The sequence below is a fragment of the Hyperolius riggenbachi genome, chromosome 10, assembly GCF_040937935.1.
Source record: "Hyperolius riggenbachi isolate aHypRig1 chromosome 10, aHypRig1.pri, whole genome shotgun sequence".
NCBI lineage: Eukaryota > Metazoa > Chordata > Amphibia > Anura > Hyperoliidae > Hyperolius > Hyperolius riggenbachi.
Window position 1 is genome coordinate 98,368,876 of NC_090655.1, and position 19,619 is coordinate 98,388,494.

A 19,619-nucleotide genomic window follows, 5' to 3' on the forward strand; every position below is an offset into this window, starting at 1 on the left:
TCGCTATATTCGCAATCGAAATCGCGGCCACGGCAATTTTGATCGCGAAAATAGCTAAAACTAAAAGGTGTAGGGTGGCAGTTTATCTATCATTAAAAATAGGAGAAAGAGAGCTTCAAAATGATATGCATATTTCCATAGTTACATTGTATTACACAGGACGACTTTTCTACAAAGTCGGCAGCTCGATTCAGCACAATGCAATGACATAAAAGGAACCCAGGGGGATATAAGTACAAACATCATGCTGGTAGGTGTGAGCATGTAATTAATTAGTTGTGGGTATACTTAAAGGCATACCCACAGGCACTGCTCGGACTCCCTTTAAGTGCTCTGCCTCTGACACAGGAGACCAGGGTTCGAATCTCGGCTCTGCCTGTTCAGTAAGCCAGCACCTATTCAGTAGGAAACCTTAGGCAAGTCTTTCTAACACTGCTACTGCCTATAGGGTGCGTCCTAGTGGCTGCAGCTCTGGTGCTTTGAGTCCGCCAGGAGAAAAGCGCGATATAAATGTTATTTGTCTTGTCTTGTTAAATGATGCCGTGCGCTGCTGATTGTCTTCAGAGCCAGGCTCTCCTCCTAGGTCCCCCTCCTGCTACTGTGCGCTCAGCCGCTGCCCACTCCTCCCTCCCTTCCCACAGAGAACCACAGCTGCAGCAAGAATGATAGCAGCAGATGGCAAACGCTCACTCACCTATCCATGATCCAAGCGATAGAGATCCCGTCATCTGAAACCCATCTGTCTCTTCTACACTGCAGCCGCTCGCTCTGAACTTCCTGATTCTCAGATCAGACAGGAAGTAGGAAGTAGTAATAGTAGTAGTAACAGAGCGTCAGCACTCTAGAGGAGACAGATGGGCTCCGGATGACGGGACCTCTATTGCTTGGATCGCAATAGGTGAATGTGAGTCATCTGGTGCTGTCATTCTCCCCCGCTGTGGCTGCCTTCTCTGCTGGACTATCATATTCACTGGGATGGAGGCTGCATGGTGGCTGTCTAGTTTGGGAAGAAATTGGTTGTTCGGTGGTGGGGGTGGTTATGTAATTCTGTCTGGGGAACGGCTTCCGGTTTGGCGGTGTCCAGAGCTTTCTGCTATTGCCAGGCTAGAGATGCAGGGGAAAAGTACTGCTGCTGTGATATCTGCCGCCCTCTTCACAGTGGTGCCCCAGCCCCTGAGTGCAAATGTCCCAGCCATGAGCCATTCATCTCTCACTCTGCATTTTGCAGCTGCTATTTCCTGCATTGTGCACCCACAGAGGAAAGCGGGCTGTTGCCCATACCAACCAGTAGCTCGGCTGCCCCGGTGTGTGCGGCATGTTGCTGTGCAGCTGCATCTTCTGATTCTATTACGACATGATGGGGGGGCCCAAATCAGTTACTTTGCTTAGGGGCCCATTTAGCCTTAAAGAGACTCCGTAACAAAAATTGCATCCTGTTTTTTATCATCCTACAAGTTCCAAAAGCTATTCTAATGTGTTCTGGCTAACTGCAGCACTTTCTACTAACACAGTCTCTGTAATAAATCAATGTATCTTTCCCCTGTCAGACTTGTCGGCCTGTGTCTGGAAGGCTGCCAAGTTCTTCAGTGTTGTGGTTCTGCTATGAACTCCCCTTTATGCACACTGCCTGTGTGTTATTTAGGATTAGAGCAGCTTCTCTCTTCTCTCTCTTATCTTTTACAAGTTGGATAAATCGTCCTCTGAGCTGGCTGGGCTTTCACATACTGAGGAATTACAAACAAGGGCAAAGCTGTTTGCAGGAAGAAAAGAGCAGCCTGAAACTTCAGTGCATGGGGGAAAGAAACACACAAATGATCTCTTGAGATTCAAAAGGAAGGCTGTATACAGCCTGCTTGTGTATGGATGTATTTTCTATGTGTGGACATACTGTACATCAACCTACTTCCTGTTTTGGTGGCCATTTTGTTTGTTTACAAACAAACTTTTAAAAACTGTTTTTAACCACTTTTAATGCGGCGAGGAGCTGCGAAATTGTGACAGAGGGTAATAGGAGATGTCCCCTAACGCACTGGTATGTTTACTTTTGTGCGATTTTAACAATACAGATTCTCTTTAATCCAGCTCTGCTCCCTACACTACTACATTACTGTCTTGTGATGCAAGCCAGGGCTGCCATCAGAGATTTTTGGGCCCCATATTGGGAAAACCTGCTGGGCCCCCCTCAATCCCTTCCCTCATATTTAAGGTGGTCGACGGCGATCAGCAAAGTGCTGTGACACGTAATCCTATGGGAAAATCACAAACGCGCTGCATGCAGCATTTTCTCAGTGACAGAGGCACTTAGCCAGGATATTGACCCGACTTTGTACTCTCCAAACTATTGCCTGATGAAGCGGAATAGTGACCCGTGAAACGCGTTGCAACCTTGGAGTTTTTAAATAAAAGTGACTTTGTATTTGTGAGTAACGTTCCATTGTCCGGTTTTTCTTTCTATGAGGGAGGTACGGAGGGAGGTGAGTCCACCAACTTCCCCCTTTTTAAATGGGTTTTAATCTTTTTTACTTTATTTGGCGCCTTTGTGATACTACTCTACAAAATGGTGTGGTTCTCATTCACTGAAATGAAAGTTGCAAAATCACAATGCAAAATCGTTTGGCCGAGGCGAACACTGGCACACTCGCCAACTTGCGTGTGTATCATTGTTCACCAAGCCCCAGACTCACTCAGGCCCCCAAATGCAATCCCACCTGTGATGCCCTGAAGGCAATCCTGATGCTGGCTGTGAGAAGCAGAGAAGGGATGTCAGCAAGACCAAGAAAATCACAGGTGGAGGTACAAGCAAGACAAAGGGGTTGATTCAGTAACTTGCCCTGCTAAAGCAGCGAAAATTAAAAGCTAGCATTGTGAGTTAAATACAGCATACGCACGCTATGCACCACATAGTGCTGCGTAGTGTGCGCTCCTAAGTTACGTGCGCTCCTAAGTTACGCGCGCTCCTTTTGAAATGATGCACACTCCAAGTAACTCGCGCTCCTTCATCTACAGCAATATGTAAAGTATTGCTTTCGCAATACTTCACTAGCACAGCCGCTACTACGTTAATAGTGGTCTGCTAGTGAAGTATTGTGGTAGCCATTCTTCTCATCTTGCGGTAGATGGAGTGCGAGTATTTTGTATGGAGCGTGCGTCATTTCAAAAGGAGCGCGCGTAACATTGGAGCACACGCTACGCAGCACTACTACGCATAGCATGCGTAGTAGTGCTGTATTTAACTTGCAATGTAGTAGTAGTAGTGTAATTAACTTGCAATGCTAGCTATTAACTTGTGCTGCTAGTTGGTGAATCAACCCCATAGTGACAGAAATATGCTTAACAGGATGCTCTAATATGCACTTTATAGTAGGAATGTAAAACAAGAAGGTAGACAATCGAGAGCCTCCAATCGTGAATTATTGATAATACAATGTAAATATGGTATGTAGTTAATAATACTCACAAGTATGGGTTGCCAAGGCCAGGCAACCACTCAGAAAGCAAGAGGGGAGATTAGGCCTGTCCCCACTCAGGCTAAGAAGTCACTCTTCGTAGAACAAGAAAGAAGGGTGGCCACACCCATCCACCAGGTGGATAATTATCACTTACACAATACAATACAGAGGCGCCAGCAGAATAAAAATCAAGTTAAAAAGGTATAAAATGAGGGGCAAGGGTGGACTTACCTCCCCAACAAAAACACAACTATTGTATAAGATCATGAAAAATAGTATTTATTCTCACTCCAAATACAGTTTACCACGCGTTTCACAGGGCTCAAGCCCACTTCCTCAGGCAAAAATACACAAGGAGCAACTGTCAAGTTGTGCACGCTAGTGAAGCGCCTCTGGGACAGATAGAAGCCCTTCACTAGCATGCTCAACTTGAAAGTTGCTCCTTGTGTATTTTTGCCTGAGGAAGCAGGCTTGAGTCCTGTGAAACGCGTTGCAAACTGTTTTTGGAGTAAAAATAAATAGCGTTTTTCTTGATCTTATACAATAAAGTTGTGTTTTTGTCAGGGAGGTAAGTCCACCCTTGCCCCTCATTTTATACCTTTTAAACTTGATTTTTATTCTGCTGGTGTCTCTGTATCTTATTAGTCAAACTTTATAGTAGGGAGTGGGAAACTTGGGGCTACCTGGCAATGATTCAGGATACTTGCTCCAAAGAGAACGGCCTTTCATCCTAATGATGGCACACAGAGGCATAGTAATAGCCATAGCAACTGCTATGGGGCTCTAGACAGGAGGGGGGGCAAGGTGGTACTTGATGTGTTCACTTTTTTTCTTGATGACTTTGTCTCAGTGCCCATGGACTATGCACAGTGTACATACATGGAAATGTAAATTGCCCAGTCAACTCATATCCATAGGGTAGGGGCAGGTGGCAATGCTCAAGAGTGCCTAGATCTGATGGCACCATAAAAATGTTGCTATGGGGCCCCATAGTGTCTAGCAACACCACTGATGGCGCAGAGTTATTTTGATCATTTTATTTTATGGTTTAACCTAGTGCGGTCCACACCACCTTTTACCTGTATAGCCAATCTTTGGGGAGGGGATTTGAGAGAACAAATAGGGAGAGGACTGGGGATGTCAAGAAAAGATGTGTGGTGGTGGTTAGTGATTGTCATGTGTAGGAAAACTCATGGAAAAGCAAATCAGGGCTTTGCAAATCTATACATTGATCAAACAAAATTGCATACTTCTCCATGAGTTCTCCTAGACAGGACCATCACTAGTGGTGGCAAGAACCTGCTTATTGGTGGGGGAGGAGAAATTAGGTGGGAAAGTTGAGGTAGTGGAGCAGGCCCGGATTTACATTACAGGAGCCTATAGGCATAGATGTCCTGGCACCTTAGACTTCGGCCCTCCATGAACCTACAAACACCCACCAAACAACACCACAAGGGTGCTGGCTGGCCCAGCTGTCGCTTCTCCCTTACTTCCCTTGCCTGTCATAGGTAGCTAGAGGTGCCCCTTAGCATTAGGAAGCCAGATCTATCCTCAATATTAAGTAGCTAGAGGTGCCCCCAAGTATTAGGTAGATAGAGGGACCTCAGGTGCCCCTGACTGAAGGGAGATCTCATCAGTGGAATGCCGAGAGCATTGTGAGTAACCTCTTATTTACACTCTCAGTACTCTACATAGGGAAGGAGGTGCTTGGGGAGGGGAGAGAGACGCCTTTTCATCATCGAGTGCCTGTAGGCACGTGCCTACAGTGCCTTATGGTAAATCCGGCCCCGTAGTGGAGGAATAATTGTTGCTAAAAGAGCCTGATAATTCCTCATCCAGGTTTTTGTCACCCTATACACCTGATTCTGTTTGTTAATGATTGTGTTTTTACCTACAAGTTCTCTTGTTTTCTGTAATTGTTTAATCAATCATGTACATGACTAAATGTTCTTGAAAAACAACTGAAGGGATTATATGATAAAAAGCTGAGGATGGTGACACCTAATCCTATTTTGATTCATGATTCTATTTGCATTGTTTGTGGGTTATTTATTGATTTTGCTAGATATTACACTGTTCAGGGTGTGTGTTTGTGTTGCCAGTTCCCCACCAACAGCCTTTTGACCATCTCTGGCCATCCTATTAACAACAGCATTAATCTCTCTGCATTGTAAACCTGTGCATAATAACCTACACCAATCAGAATCAGATCAGTAGCTGCAATTTATGATGTTCAGGTTCATGTTTAATAAATAACTGTGGACTTTTTCTCCCCTGAAAGACAGCAATATACAGCATATTAAAAACATCTATTAAAGAAATCTTCTCTAGACTTTATAATTTGCCAAATAAATGGAATAGAAAGTCTTGTATGTCATGTCACCACTTCAAGCTGACAGATCAGATGACAGTGTTTTCTCAGAAGCTGTTCCTTGTCTTTCTCTCCAGCGGAAATATCACAGTTGATGTCCCAGAGTTGGTTTTCTGTTTCCTTTTTCCACATTGTGTTTTCCTGCACTTTTAACCTGGGATGATCTGAGAGGTTGCAGAAAGTGAGAGCAGCTTCCTGAAGATGAATAAAACTCACTGGGATAGATAGAAGGGGAGGGTGTTGCTTGCAGGACCTGTATAACCGACCATTGACAAAAGATAGTGGCACATCACTTTACATCCTGTCCTTTGAAATTTACTCTTCTTTGAATTGTGGCCACTCTTTCTGCTTTGTGCCTTCAGGAGGAGATTTAGGGGTGTCTAGTGGAGACACAATAAGCCTCAGGCTCTGGCTGTAGAAGGACTATGAGTCCCATCACAACATCCCTGCCAGAGGATATTAGTGCTGTCAGAACTTGTACTTCCAAATCAAAAGCTTCTTGCTCATTTCAAGTCTACTTCCATGTTGTATAGTAAAATAAGACACCTTTTGGCTTTTGTTCACCATATAGTTAGACCTTTTATACCTCTACAAACAGGAGTGCAAGTAACCTGGAAGCAACTATGGCTTGTTAAAATTACCTCAAGATTACCAAGACAATCCTATAAAAGAGAGAGAAAAATTACATTCCCTATTGGAATAAAAATCTGGAATTTGAGCTCCTGACAAAGCCTGCACCATCATCTATACCTGAATTAGGTTGAATTGAAACACTACATTTTTTTTTAGGTTTTTGTTTTGTTTTCGTATGTTTAGGACCAGATGAATTGCTAGGAAGTAGTCTCTATCCTTAAAAAGTTGAAGTGCAATGTTTGTGTCTGTGGGAGATTTAGTACAGATGAGGGGCAAGTCAAATAACCAATCGTGTACAGAGAAGTGTGTGTATGTTTTATATATACTGTATGTGTGCGTTATATTTATTAGCCTGTTACTGTATGGTTTGAAGTGAACACAAGTACATACTACAGTGACATCTTGTTTCTTTTTGTAGAAAAACAGCCATTGCATGTACAGTGGGTATACTAGATATTAATGTATTTTACAGCAAAATGCATCAATCTTGAACTTACCAAATCATTCCGTAATAAACCCATCTGACCAACAAGAAAAATGATATTTTTGCCGACTACTTAAAAATCTAAAACCGTGACTGCATGTCAAATAATTCTATGATTTGCCTTTTCTTGCACTATTTATCATTATGATTGTGTAGCTATACACTGCTGACATCTTCTGCAGCATTTTATACTGAATGTAGTAATGGCACTAATTGTCCCTCAGAGGAGCTCACAATCTAATCCGTACTATAGTCACATATCCCTATCATAGTCTAAGGAGAATTCTGAGGCAGCAGGTGGGGGACTAACTTGTCTGTATGATTTGTTTGGGTTTCCATCCACATCCCCAAACCAAACAGGTAGAACATAAACAAACTCCATGTAGATATTGTCCTGGCCCAGATTCACACTGGGGACTCATCATGGCAAAGCACATGTGCCATTGTACCATCCCTCATTCATTTCTTTGTAAAATCTGCATAAAACACAAATTACTGACTATATTTGTAACAAATTATAACTGGTGCATGTCATTACCATTGCAAAAATCACAGCAGACCTTAATCTTATTTTGACATATTTTATTTAAAATAAAGAATCCAACATTCTATGACATAAACCCTATGTACCATATAAAAAAGGAAAGGGTATATTTTTATATAGATATATTTATATGTACATTCAAAAGGTAAAATGAATGATGGGATAAACATTTAGAACTCATATTAATATTATTATTCATAAATATATACAACCGATAGTTGTGTTTGTATTTACAATACAGTAATTTACTGCAACACTAAATAAAGAGCAGTCCCATAAAATGAAACCATTCAGGTAGCTCTGGATGGTTGACAACCAGAGTATGCAGAGTAAATTGTGATACTGTACAGAATCACTTCCAAAGAGTAAGTTAACCATCAAGCAAAGTCCTAGCTTAACTCAGTATCAAGTCCACCAAGGGTCCTCAATGCCTCTGACAAGTGTGAAGTCTTGAGGTTTTAGGCACCGTTGTGAATTCTCCTTTCTGTAACTTGCAGTACAATCCTGCTCCACAATGACATCGCTGGAAGATCTCCAGGCCATGGGAACCTTTTCTCCTGTGTTTAGTGCACACTTGACCTTCTTCAAGGACAGGTTTGCAGATCTTTGACCAGAAATGGCGAGCACAGCATAGTCCTGCACCACAGTCACTTGACCGGAGACAAACATCACCATCGCGACCTAGGCAGTCACAAAAATAAAGAGAATTATTTCAATTTCCTCAACTACTCCTTGTTGCCAATAATGGAGCAAACGGATAAAAAAAAAAAATAGTAATTCCTACTGTATTCTTTAACTTTACTTATGGCTATCCCCTAAAGCAGTAGTAAATACACACCATAAACATCACTATTTTTATGCATTATGTCATTGTGCCCATCCTGCTTGACCAATATCTCACTATATGTGGCATTGCAAATTGTTCTTACAAAAATGTGAAATATGGATTTACACACTATCCACAGCTAAAGGATACACGGGATGACATGTGACATGATGAGATAGACATGTGTCTGTATAGTGGCAAGCACACAACTATGCTGTGTTTCTTTTTTCTTTCTCTGCCTGAAAGAGTTGAAAACCAGGTATGCAAGTGACAGTTCCTGTCTGGGTTGGACTAATGTAACCCACACTGATGAGGAGTTAAAACCATAAAACACTTTCCTGGAAAAAATGGCTTCTAAAAGCAGGACATAGATAAAAAGGGTCAATAGATCATAGATTTTAGCTCTGGCATACTTCAATGCATGTGTCATTGAGCAGAGACAACAAAACAGTAAAAATGTAAACAATAGATTTAATATAAATTAAAATAAAACTGGGGGATTTCCAAAAAAAGGAGGATAGATACAAATGTTTATCTCATCAGCTGTTTTTTACCTTGTGTTTCCTTTAAGATTATTTGTTGTACAATGTCCCCATACTTTAAGCTTTTTCTCCATTATTCATCAACAAATCCAATTCATCAATATAGAGAAGTGAATTTATATGTTAAATAGTGGACTTGCAACTAGGGATGGTAAGTGAGAATGACATAATTCTGAGATGATGCACAAATCAATCTAATGTTTGGACAAATGTATGCATATTAAAAATGTATGTTTTCAAGCTGCATGCATTTGCATAAAATCTGCATCAACTGTGCATTATCTGAATCTTATTGACAATCTCTACTTACAACATTCAGCATATTTAGAAAGTACTGAACATCATATTCTCCTGAATAACATACTGTTACTATCCCTCCACATGCCTATGGTGTGACTGACAAAAATCATCATTTTTGAGAAAATGACCAAATAAAAATCACAAGCTATGTAAATGGCCTTGAATTTTCTTATGTTTTTTTTTTAGTCAAATTACCCACGTTTGAGATTGAGGAAATAACTCTCATTCTGATTGCTATTAGAGTAATATTTTTTTTCCCATAATTTCCAGGCCCTTTGAGATTATTTCTGAATTGATCATCTGAATAGATGATGCAGTGGTGCATGTCTCCTAAGCTCCAAGTCTGCTGGTCTCCAATGACTCTCTATTTAGTCCCTTCAAAACCACAAATTTACTGCACTTTGTCCATTTAACTTAGTTCACTAATTAGTACTTAATTAGTACTTAAAGGACAACTGACACGAAAAGGAATATGGAGGCTGCCATATTCATTTCCTTTTAAACAACACCAGTTGCCTGGCTATCATGCTGATCCTCTAATACTTTTAGCCATAGACTCTGAACAAGCATATGCATGTGTATATGTCATTATTGTCAGATCTGACAAGATTAGCTGCATGCTTGTTTCTGGTGTGATTCAGACATCACTGCAGTCAGATAGATCATCATGAATGCCAGGCAACTGTTATTGTTTCAGAGGAAATAAATACTGCAGCCTCCACATCCCTCTCACTTCAGTTGTCCTTTAATACGTATGATTTGGATGTAGCACTTGTGTGTAGGGTATTAATACGTGTATCTATCTTTAATGCAGAATAGTTGTGAACGGAAGACTAAGCCTATCAAATTGGTCTTGATTCATCACAATTTTATAGTGTAGATGCCATGGCTGGGAATTGTATTCAGCATTGGTGTTGATTTATGCAGAGAATTAGTCTAGTATAGAATTATTCACTCCCACTGAAGAGGAAGATGTAGAAATTAAATCAGATGTGGTCACTACCACCAGTTAGCCAGCAGTTTTGTTTACTCAGCAACTATTCCTCTTATTTCCTCACCATGACTTCCACTTCCATGGGAGTGGGGATAGGAATAGGCAAATTCTCCACTCAGCACTGCTTAGCATTAGAATCACATTGATGGCCCTTCTTACCTTTAAATGGTTGCATTCCAGAGGGAGATGTGGTGAATTTAGTGCTGGTATCCACAGTAACATGATCATTATTATAGGGTTCCATGACTGTTTCCTCTTGATAACCAAGCTGTGAGAAACGGTCATTTTCTTGTTCAATGGGCACACAGATACCTGTGAAGAGAGCAGGGCACATGTTAGCACAATGGTGTTGGAAGTGTGAGCCATTAGAAGTAGAATAATACAATCAATAAGGAGGTGATTAAGGAGTACACCTGTAAACAGCTGTCAGCATCACAAAGCAATCACCCAGCAGACCTCATACATAGCGGGACAATGTGTTTTATCTGACTACATAATGGGATAATAAAGAGACCACTCCTGATAGGGGGCCCACATTGTTGGCAGCCTGGCTTTAAAGTGTGTTGGAACCATTAGCAATTGTTGCTGTAAATTACCCTTTAGTGATCATGCTAAATTGTGAGGGAGTCTCCTTTAGGTTTCCTTTGGGCTTTTCTCTTTAGTTTATTCATATCATCAAAAAGACCACAGGCAGTACCATATTTTGTTGTTAGGATGAATAATCCACTTAGTGTTACAGCTGTGGTATTCATTGGATTCTGAAACCCCCTTTGAATGCCTTTGAATGTTTCTTCCCTCCCAACTTAAATAATTCAGCCCTGTTTGTTTAGCACTGCCTTCTTATAAAAAGTAGAGTTTACTGTAAACAGTTGTTGGTTACCTAACAGTGTTATGCATAGTGATTTGTTTTTAAGTGATCCCATTGTATGTTGATTGAAAACATTTGCAATACTTGTTAATCTCAGTGTAGCAAGCTTTTGTCAGTCTAATAGACCAGAATAACGAACTTTCAAAGTCTACATAAATGTTATTCCTAGTCTGAAACACCAATATGTGAAGGAAGTGTTATGATAACTAAAATGTTCCAGCAGCTGCAGAGCCAGAGTCGTTACATTCCACTATAGTGACAGTACTTACCGTTACTGCAGTAGTTGCCCATACAGCACATGGCATCCCGAACACAGCGCTTCCGGCGTTTTCTGCATGCCAGGCACACCATGGTGTTGCCACTTCTGGAGTTGTGACAGAATTCATCCAGGGCACAATCATCATCTTCCGTGCATGTGTACAGCTGATGAGAGATGAGGCAATGTCAGTACTAGTAGGAAAGTGACAGACTAGTATTCCGTAAAATGACTGGCCACTAAATTATCGGCTACTACTTAACATAATGAAACGTTGGCATGCCACCAAGTCATATTTCAGATATCAGTTTAAAATTCCATTCTGTCCTGCCTATGAATTAACAATCCTTACTTTAGAGGAATCGTACTGGATTACAGTAAATTGGAGCTACATAACTTAATTGTAAGCATATCCTCCCATCAATAGTTACACTGCCGGTGTGTATGTTGAAATATTGGCACATCGGCAGGCTACTACCATTAATCTTTGCACGAACTATAAATCCATTTTATTTGCTATACTGGTAATTTGACTGGCTGCATTTTTATTGGATGCACTTAAAATTTACAGACAAGTGTTTAGCAAGTAATTACCGCAAAGAAAGCTGTGTTCACTTACCGGATAGGCATCAAAGGGTTGGTATTTGTTAGCCATATCATAGAATGAGTCCGGGCTGACACTGACTGGATAGAAGCCCATAGGTTGTCCTGCTGGTGCTGCAGGCACGCTCTTGATGGAGTTGGAGTTAGAACCAGTCTTCATGACATAGGTAGAGGCTCCATGAATGAGAGTGTAGCACAAGGTGACAAGGGACAGCAGCATCCTGATCACTGCGCGGTGCATTGGCAGTACTGTGAGATGAGCTTCTCTAAGCCGGGCTGCACAGCAGATTCCTCACTGGCAGAGAGCAGTAATCCTACAGCGATGAAGAGCTTCAGTGCTACTTGGTGAAGATGCTCAGGAGTCAGGACCTAGAGCTGTACTTATACCGCACGGCTTGTTTGCACACACGCCCCCAGCACGGGACAACAAAGGCAAGGGATGGGATTTCAAAGCTGTGGGATTTATGACGCTCCAGCCATGTCTAAATCACAGAGGGCAGACTGGCAGCCAGGGATTTCACAATCATTGTAATTAGCAATTAATTTTCCTGAAGATCACACAGGTCAGCCAGCAGGAGGAGGCATTGCAAAATAACAGAAGAGGAAGTGAATATATATATATATATATATATATTATTAGAGAGAATATCGTTTTCTATATCACAGCTAAATACAATTTGTGGGTGTATACATGCTGAAACAGTGAGGGCTATTTGCAACTTTAGATGTGGAATAGAGAACATATAAATTACTGTTTGCAATACATTATTGATTTCATTTTTATAAAGCCTGTTCTTCAGCATTTGAGTAAATGTGCATTCTCTGCTTGTCTCTCTCTCTCTCTCTCTCTCTCTCTCTCTCTCTCTCTCTCTCTCTCTCTCTCTCTCTCTCAGCATATCCTTCTTACTCAGCCTCCCCAGGTAGTATATCCCAGTGAACATGCAAGTATTTGTGTGTTTTGCATTTGTGGTGCAAATGTTAGGTACCTGTGTAATTAGTGTCACATGTTCAGCCAGTGATCCCACACAAGGTATAAGTTCTACTGCAAGTAGTAAACAACACAAGGTGAAAATAAACAGTTGAGAACAATTGTATCTATCCACTATCTCCTAAAGAATATTTTTTTTTAGATATCCTTCAGTTTTATGTTTAAATCTACTTTTAAATTTTTTTATTGTTTCAAGCCTGGTTCACACTGGCGCTAGTTCCGTGAAAACGGATTTGAACACCGGTCAATCGGATACGTTTTCACTCTGTTGCCGCTCCATTGCCATTCAGCTGCTTCTGTTCCATTTCTCCCCATCCCCCCAGACGCCCACCCCCAAAGTGGAGTTTTCTGTTTAGAATGGTCCATTTCTTCACTACTGTGAAGAAACCTTCTGTTTTCTCATTGCCCATGATGCAGGGCTTCAGCTTCCATTTGCATTTTGCTGGGCTCAGCGGTCCAGCAAAATTGATGCAGGAGGAAACTTGCGGTCCGTTCAGCATATTGTGCTGAACGGATCTGTTTGAATGGACGGATGTGAACAGATCCATAGGTTAGCAAATGATCAGTTCCTCAAATGGACCGTTTTTTACCGCCAGTGTGAACTGGGCCTTATTGTCTCTGCTCAATGACACATTCATTGAAGTATGCCAGAGCTTAAATCTATGAACTATTGACCATTTTATCTCTTTCCTGCTCTAAGAAGCCATTTTCTACCAGGAAAGTGTTTTGTGACTGTATTTGCTTATTGGCAAGGATTATGCTATTGTTCTACCCAGTCCTGACACAGACAGAAACTGTTACTTTCATACCTGATTTTTAACTCTTTCAGGCAGAGAAAGACAAAAGGAACACAGAATAGTTATTGGTGTGTATCTGGTAAATCTTTTCACAGTTGAGCATTTTTTTTTATTCAGTATCCAGACTAGCTTTGGCTTACTTGCAAAATTACAATTGGAAGAAATCTCAATAATAAATACCTTTGAGGTTATTATTCAGGCGTAAACACACACACACACACCTCAATCTTGATTGTACAGTCTTACCCGTATTTGTAAAGGTGCCCATTAACGGTACAATTCTTCATCAGATGTGATCATTCAACGCAATTTGAATGATCTTAATTAATTGGAAGGCATCCTCTGTGCTATAATCACAAATTTGGCTGTATGATAGGTGAATTCTAGTGCCCAAATTATACAACTGGCATGCCATAGATGCAAATGTCTAATACAGTTTATGGTGGTGTTAAAGCTTCCATTAGGACGGCATCCAATTTACAAATCTTGGCATATGTGATCTGTAAATCACACTGATGAAAGGGCACCAAACAAGCACACTATATTCTGACTAATGATACAATTTTGATTGTACAATCTTACCAAATCTATGAAGTAGACAGGAAAACCGAGTGTGTAGACTTTGCATGGATTCTTTAAGTATTCCCTCATATTCCATAGAAGTGGTAAGATTGTATAATCAAGATTGTATCATTAGTGGGCACTTTTAGCTATAGCTAAGAAGCCCATCGACACAGTGCTCTGCATGAGCAGTATCGCCCTAACAATTGAACAATGATTATTAAGAGTGACGCTTGTACTTTCCATAACTGGCATGACAATATGTGGTTTTAAGCCATGTGCACTAATAAAGCTGGGTACACACTTGAGATTGTGATCACTTGACAGGGATCGGGACATTAGCTCTGCAGCAACAGTTCATGGTGGAGGGTGTACAGACGCATCACTAGCCTACAGATTAGCAACCTGCTCTGTCTCAATGGAAGGGGGCAGAGAGAGGGGAAATGTGTGCCACACGGATCATGAGGGGCTAGGAGGGAAACAATAGTATTCATCGCTGTTTGGCTGAGATGAGGGTCGGGGTATTCCCCTAAAGCAGGTTGCCTCTATCTCTATAGTGTCCTCATGGAAAGAAATTGTTAGGCAGACTGAATGTACCATAATAGTTAGTTTTTTCTTTGCCTTCCTGCTGTAAAGGTGTTTACACATGCCCAATTAGTGTCATCCATAGGGACTTGAGGGAACTGCTCTGCACAGAAAGAGTGAGGATAACCATGTGCTTGACCTGCACTAGGCCTGAGATGACCCATCGTTCTGGATCTCTCAGCTACACAGAGACTGTCCTGACTGAGAGCCACCTAGCATGTGTACCAAGTTTTAGAATTCATCCTTGCTTTACATTCATGAAAGAAGATCCACTGCAGATTAAATGCAAATAGATTCATGGATAAGAATACTTTATTTACCATAACACCTTCAAGAAATCCCTCAAAAGTACATTTTTAATATGGCCTAACTTCCCTTCCCCCAACCACCACACCTATTCCAGAGCCCTACCTAGTGTGTCCCTACCCCCTCCACTTTAGATTATAATGCTGGGCATACATGAGTCGATCCAGTGGCTCGATTAGCCGCCGGATCGACTCCCACCGCGTCCCCGCTCGTCCGCCCCCGTGCGCCCGGATCGATTCCCGCTCGTCCCCGCCGGCGCTTCTTATCTTCTGCTAGTTTGCTGCTGTTGTCTGCCCGTGTGTATCGAGCGCGGAATCGATCCCCCCGTGGACATGTCGGATATTATCAATCAAGCCATCAGGCTCGATTAATAAGCCTCCCTCGACGCCGTGTATTGATGGGCATGCACGAGTCGATCCGGCGGCTGAATTAGCCGCCGGATCGACTCCCGCCGCGTCCCTGCTCGTCCGCCCGGATCAATTCCCGCTCGTCCCCGCCGGCGCTTCTTCCGCTCGATTCGCCGCTATTGTCCGCCCGCGGGTATCGAGTGTGGAATCAATCCCCGCGGTGATCAGACACGTCGGATATTATCAATTGAGCCATCAGGCTCGATTGATAAGCCTCCCTCGACGCCGTGTATGCCCAGCATAAGCCTTTGGCAGGATCCATCCCCACATATTCTTCTTGATTTTGCAACCTCACCATTGACACCATTCCAATGATGGACTATCTCAGACTTTAATTGCTGGGTCTCTGTGACCAGCTTCCCAGTCACTTCATCATGTATTTTTAACCCTGTTTGCATGTAAGCTTGTGCTTATGTTGTTTACGCTTATGCTACCTCTCTGTCTGACACCCCTTGTTAACATTTATTGTCCAGCGCTATGTAATAAATTGGCCCTTTATAAATACAATAAATAATAATAAAACATGTTCAGCCAGTGATCCCACACATGTATAAGTTCTTCTGCAAGTTGTAAAAAACACAAGGTGAAAATAAACAGTTGAGAACAATTGTATCTATCCACTATCTCCTAAAGAATATTTTTTTTAGATATCCTTCAGTTTTATATTTAAATCTACTTTTAAAGTTTTTTATTGTTTCAAGCCTGGTTCACACTGGCGCTGGTTCCGTGAAAATGGATTTGATTAGCGGTCAATCGGATAAGTTTTCAAATATTAGTAACAGCTGTAAGTTGGTCCCAATTCAGCGCTTCTGCTGAATTTTCTCTCCATAGATTATTTCCTGTGAAATCCAACAAATGTATTTTCAGCACCTAAAAGTGAGAAATAGGTAAGGAAAGAAACATTTAACTCAAATTAATTCAGGAAAAACTTATTTTGAGCACTTTTTGAGTTACTAGAAACTGAAAATTATTGATAGGGTGTAAAAACAATTCCTTAGAGAAAACTAGAGTTAAAAGAATCAAGACCATGTGTGTCTTCATAAAAATACCTTGAGACCTGTGAACTCTCTGACATCTGTAAAGTGCAGAACTGCAAAATCATCTCAGCCTGCAGTTACACAAATTCTCATACTGTTATCTGTGAGAGAGAGACTTATCTAAGGCTTTATCGCCAACTAGTGGTGATTTAGAAGTACTGTGGAATAACAGAGAATTCGTACTCATCCATAGCTCTTCCTATCCTACTCTTGTAAGAAGTAAAATTAGACACATTCATTCTTCCTAAAATGCCCACATACCATCATACAGCGGGAACACAGAAATAGATTTATGGCATTGCATGCTTCTTCAGTTATAAAAGAAAAGGTAATTGGACTATTTCTGCTCATTTGATTGCTGTAGAACTGCAAGTCAAAGCGTATCCTCTCTCCGGGGCGGGGGGGAATAAATATATATATATATATATATATATATATACATACATACATTTTACATTTGTAGAAACATGGTGTTCTGCTAATTATTTGTCTCGCGTACAAACTTGATCATTACAGAATGATGATACCCCAATGTGATATAATTAAGGTTTATAATACACGTGTCAGTGTACTCATGCTGTAGGAAGGTTATTTGAAGTTTGTGTCAGTAGTTCTCTGTGTTGTGTTGTGTTGAGTCATTTAATCAATGTGGCTGTAAAGACACCGCCAGTAATTGTTCCTTTGGAATGAAGAGGGGATTGCTAAGACACATGTCTCCATTTAATGTGAATAACATACAAACACAGAATTGCTCCTATTTATCTGATGCTAGGAGCTTTTCAGAGCTTGTCTCGCGGGTTATTACTCTTACAACAAGACAGGGTTTATTATTTCGACACTTCAAAAAGCTATCCTGATGAATTTTTAGCATTCTCTGTCTATAACCTCAAATTTGAGTCATTATCTAGGCACCAAGTTCCATGATCTCTCAGGTTGAGATAACAGTTGCAGTCAAGATTTGCCTTTTTTCCCCTCTAGAACAATAGAGCTGACAATTACAGCGTAGTGAATGTTACACTTCAAACAATATTGCACTACCTAAATTATTTTTTTTTAGTAACTCTTTAATATAAAACTATACTTTAGGATTGCATAAAAGGATATGAAGCTCAACTCTGCCTCCATAGTACATACTGTTAGATCAGCACACATGCATCTTTTGCTGAATTTTAAATAATCAGACATCTCTGCCTTATTAAATTACTTCTGAAACCGTTTACAAAAATAAAAATGAGGTACTTACCCTGGTATCCTCTGGATAAATTGGATGCACTTATCTACTGCCGGAATTCACCAGGAACTGGTCAAATACGTTTAGGAGGACTCCTCTCTGGATTGGTGTAATGCAAGATGATATGGGAAGACTCTATCCAGAAGATTCCCACTACCAAGGTAAGTATTTTTATTTTTAAAACCACTTCAAGGGAACTTTAAGCCATGTTGAAAATGGAGTACTCTTTTACACAAAATTAATTAATTTTCACCTGTTTAGTAAAATAATTGGTTTGTCAGTTATAGCATACATTTCTTGAATTGTTTCAAGTATTTTCTCCTGTGTCGTCTGATTACAGGGAATGTGAAGAGATGGACATACTGGGCACTAAAACGAGTAGTGAAAGGATGGACATTGCTGGAGCACCTAGAGGAGGTAAGAAAAGAATGCTTTGCCAGATACTCTGGAAACTGGGCTGGGGGAGCACGCACTGGGACACCGGATGTCACCACCATGATGTGCCCTGTGGAAGCAGGACAGCAACAGACCGGGTCTGGGGCCACTGCAGTTTACATGTTTGTCAGTTTAACTGCCCGATAGTGCTAGCCCACTCCCTGCTTCTTACATCCTGGTGCTTAAAGAAAACCTGAACTGAACATTAAAGGTCAAAATAAGCATACACAAGTCATACTTACCTCCTGTGTAGTCTACTACTCTATCTATTTTTCCTCTCCTGCATCCTGTTTGTCCACTGTGATCAATGGAATTCTCCGTCCTCCATTTTGAAAATGGCTATTACCCCATAACAGCTTCCTGGTCAGCACACTGTTAAACTGTAACATCGCCTACTTGAGCCATAGGGAAACATGGACACATCAGTTCTCCTCTCAGCTGTAACTGACAGCAACCAATATATAACTGACAGCAACTGATATATTTCAGTTCTGACAAAATGTTGTCAGAACTGGAAGGGATCACTGTAAGAAGAAAATGGTGAGCTTTTGAAAGGAACTGATGGCAAGGTAACTATGTAATGTTCATTTGACGTTACCTCATGTGTTTATTTTAAATTATTTTACTCAGTACAGGTTCTCTTTAAGGCCGTGTCTTTTGTGGCCTTGCCTCAAATCCAGCCATGGTGGGAAATGGAAGACACACAGAGTACTCATAGAAGCACAAGCACAGTCTGGAATCCTAGACTGGGTCCTCCCTTAGTAGTGTGATGTACAGGGATGTCACATTACCCAGTTGGTTGCCATGGATTTTACTTGTTGACTGTATGTGGTTCAGCACCCAGCAATATTATATGGTGTGTGATGCTCTTGTGGGTTACCAGTTTTCAACATGACTTGTTTTGCCCAGTGATAAGCACTGTTCTGTATCCCTTGAGAGCCTTAAAGGGAACCAGCAGTAAGAGGAATATGGAGGCTGCCTTCTTAATTTCATTATAAACAATACTAGTTGCCTGTCTGTCATTCTGAACTTTGGACTTTACTTGGTTTTGAGTCACACTTGTGCAGCAAGCAAGCAGTCCAGATTATGGTCAAAGCATCTGACCCACATGCCTATTCTGGTGCAGTAATTTAACACTGGAGGCTGAAGACAGTGATTTTACTGCCTGTCAGCTGCTTTGGTGCACTGGCCTGGTGCTTGCTAGTGCTTGATAGCAGCGGTGATAATCGCATCTAAGTGTAGCTGTGATCGGACATAACCTGTTTCAGTTTTCTGCTGGTGGGTAACACTACCACATGTCAAGGAATGACATGCATGGTGTTACAAATGCTGCCATTTAGCTGCATATTAACCTCCCTGTCAGTAATCCCGAGCTATGCTCGGGCTAGCCGCCTGGAACTCT

The 19,619-nt window shown here is 41.3% G+C and overlaps 1 protein-coding gene and 1 long non-coding RNA gene across 2 annotated transcripts in view; one reads left to right on the plus strand and one right to left on the minus strand.

The window, feature by feature from the left end:
* Positions 1–19,619, plus strand: part of LOC137536175 (uncharacterized) — a 430,950-nt gene that overhangs the window by 369,940 nt on the left and 41,391 nt on the right. Inside the window, exon 2 of the long non-coding RNA XR_011024536.1 lies at positions 18,123–18,199. This is a non-coding gene — a long non-coding RNA (uncharacterized lncRNA). The remainder of the gene's footprint in view (positions 1–18,122; positions 18,200–19,619) is intronic.
* Positions 7,590–12,199, minus strand: DKK1 (dickkopf WNT signaling pathway inhibitor 1). Its single transcript, XM_068255301.1, has 4 exons — positions 11,887–12,199; positions 11,281–11,434; positions 10,303–10,455; positions 7,590–8,162 (listed from the first exon to the last, which is right to left on the minus strand). The coding sequence occupies exons 1-4, from the start codon at positions 12,109–12,111 to the stop codon at positions 7,906–7,908; spliced, it is 789 nt and encodes a 262-aa protein (XP_068111402.1). The 5' UTR covers positions 12,112–12,199; the 3' UTR covers positions 7,590–7,905.

Coding starts and splice junctions, on each gene's coding strand:
- DKK1 (XM_068255301.1), bottom strand. CDS start 12,111: ATGCACCGCGCAGTGATCAGGATGCTGCTGTCCCTTGTCACCTTGTGC. Junction 10,456..11,280: donor GGGCAACTACTGCAGTAACG/GTAAGTACTGTC, acceptor CTCTCTTCACAG/GTATCTGTGTGCCCATTGAA. Junction 8,163..10,302: donor TGGAATGCAACCATTTAAAG/GTAAGAAGGGCC, acceptor GTGACTGCCTAG/GTCGCGATGGTGATGTTTGT.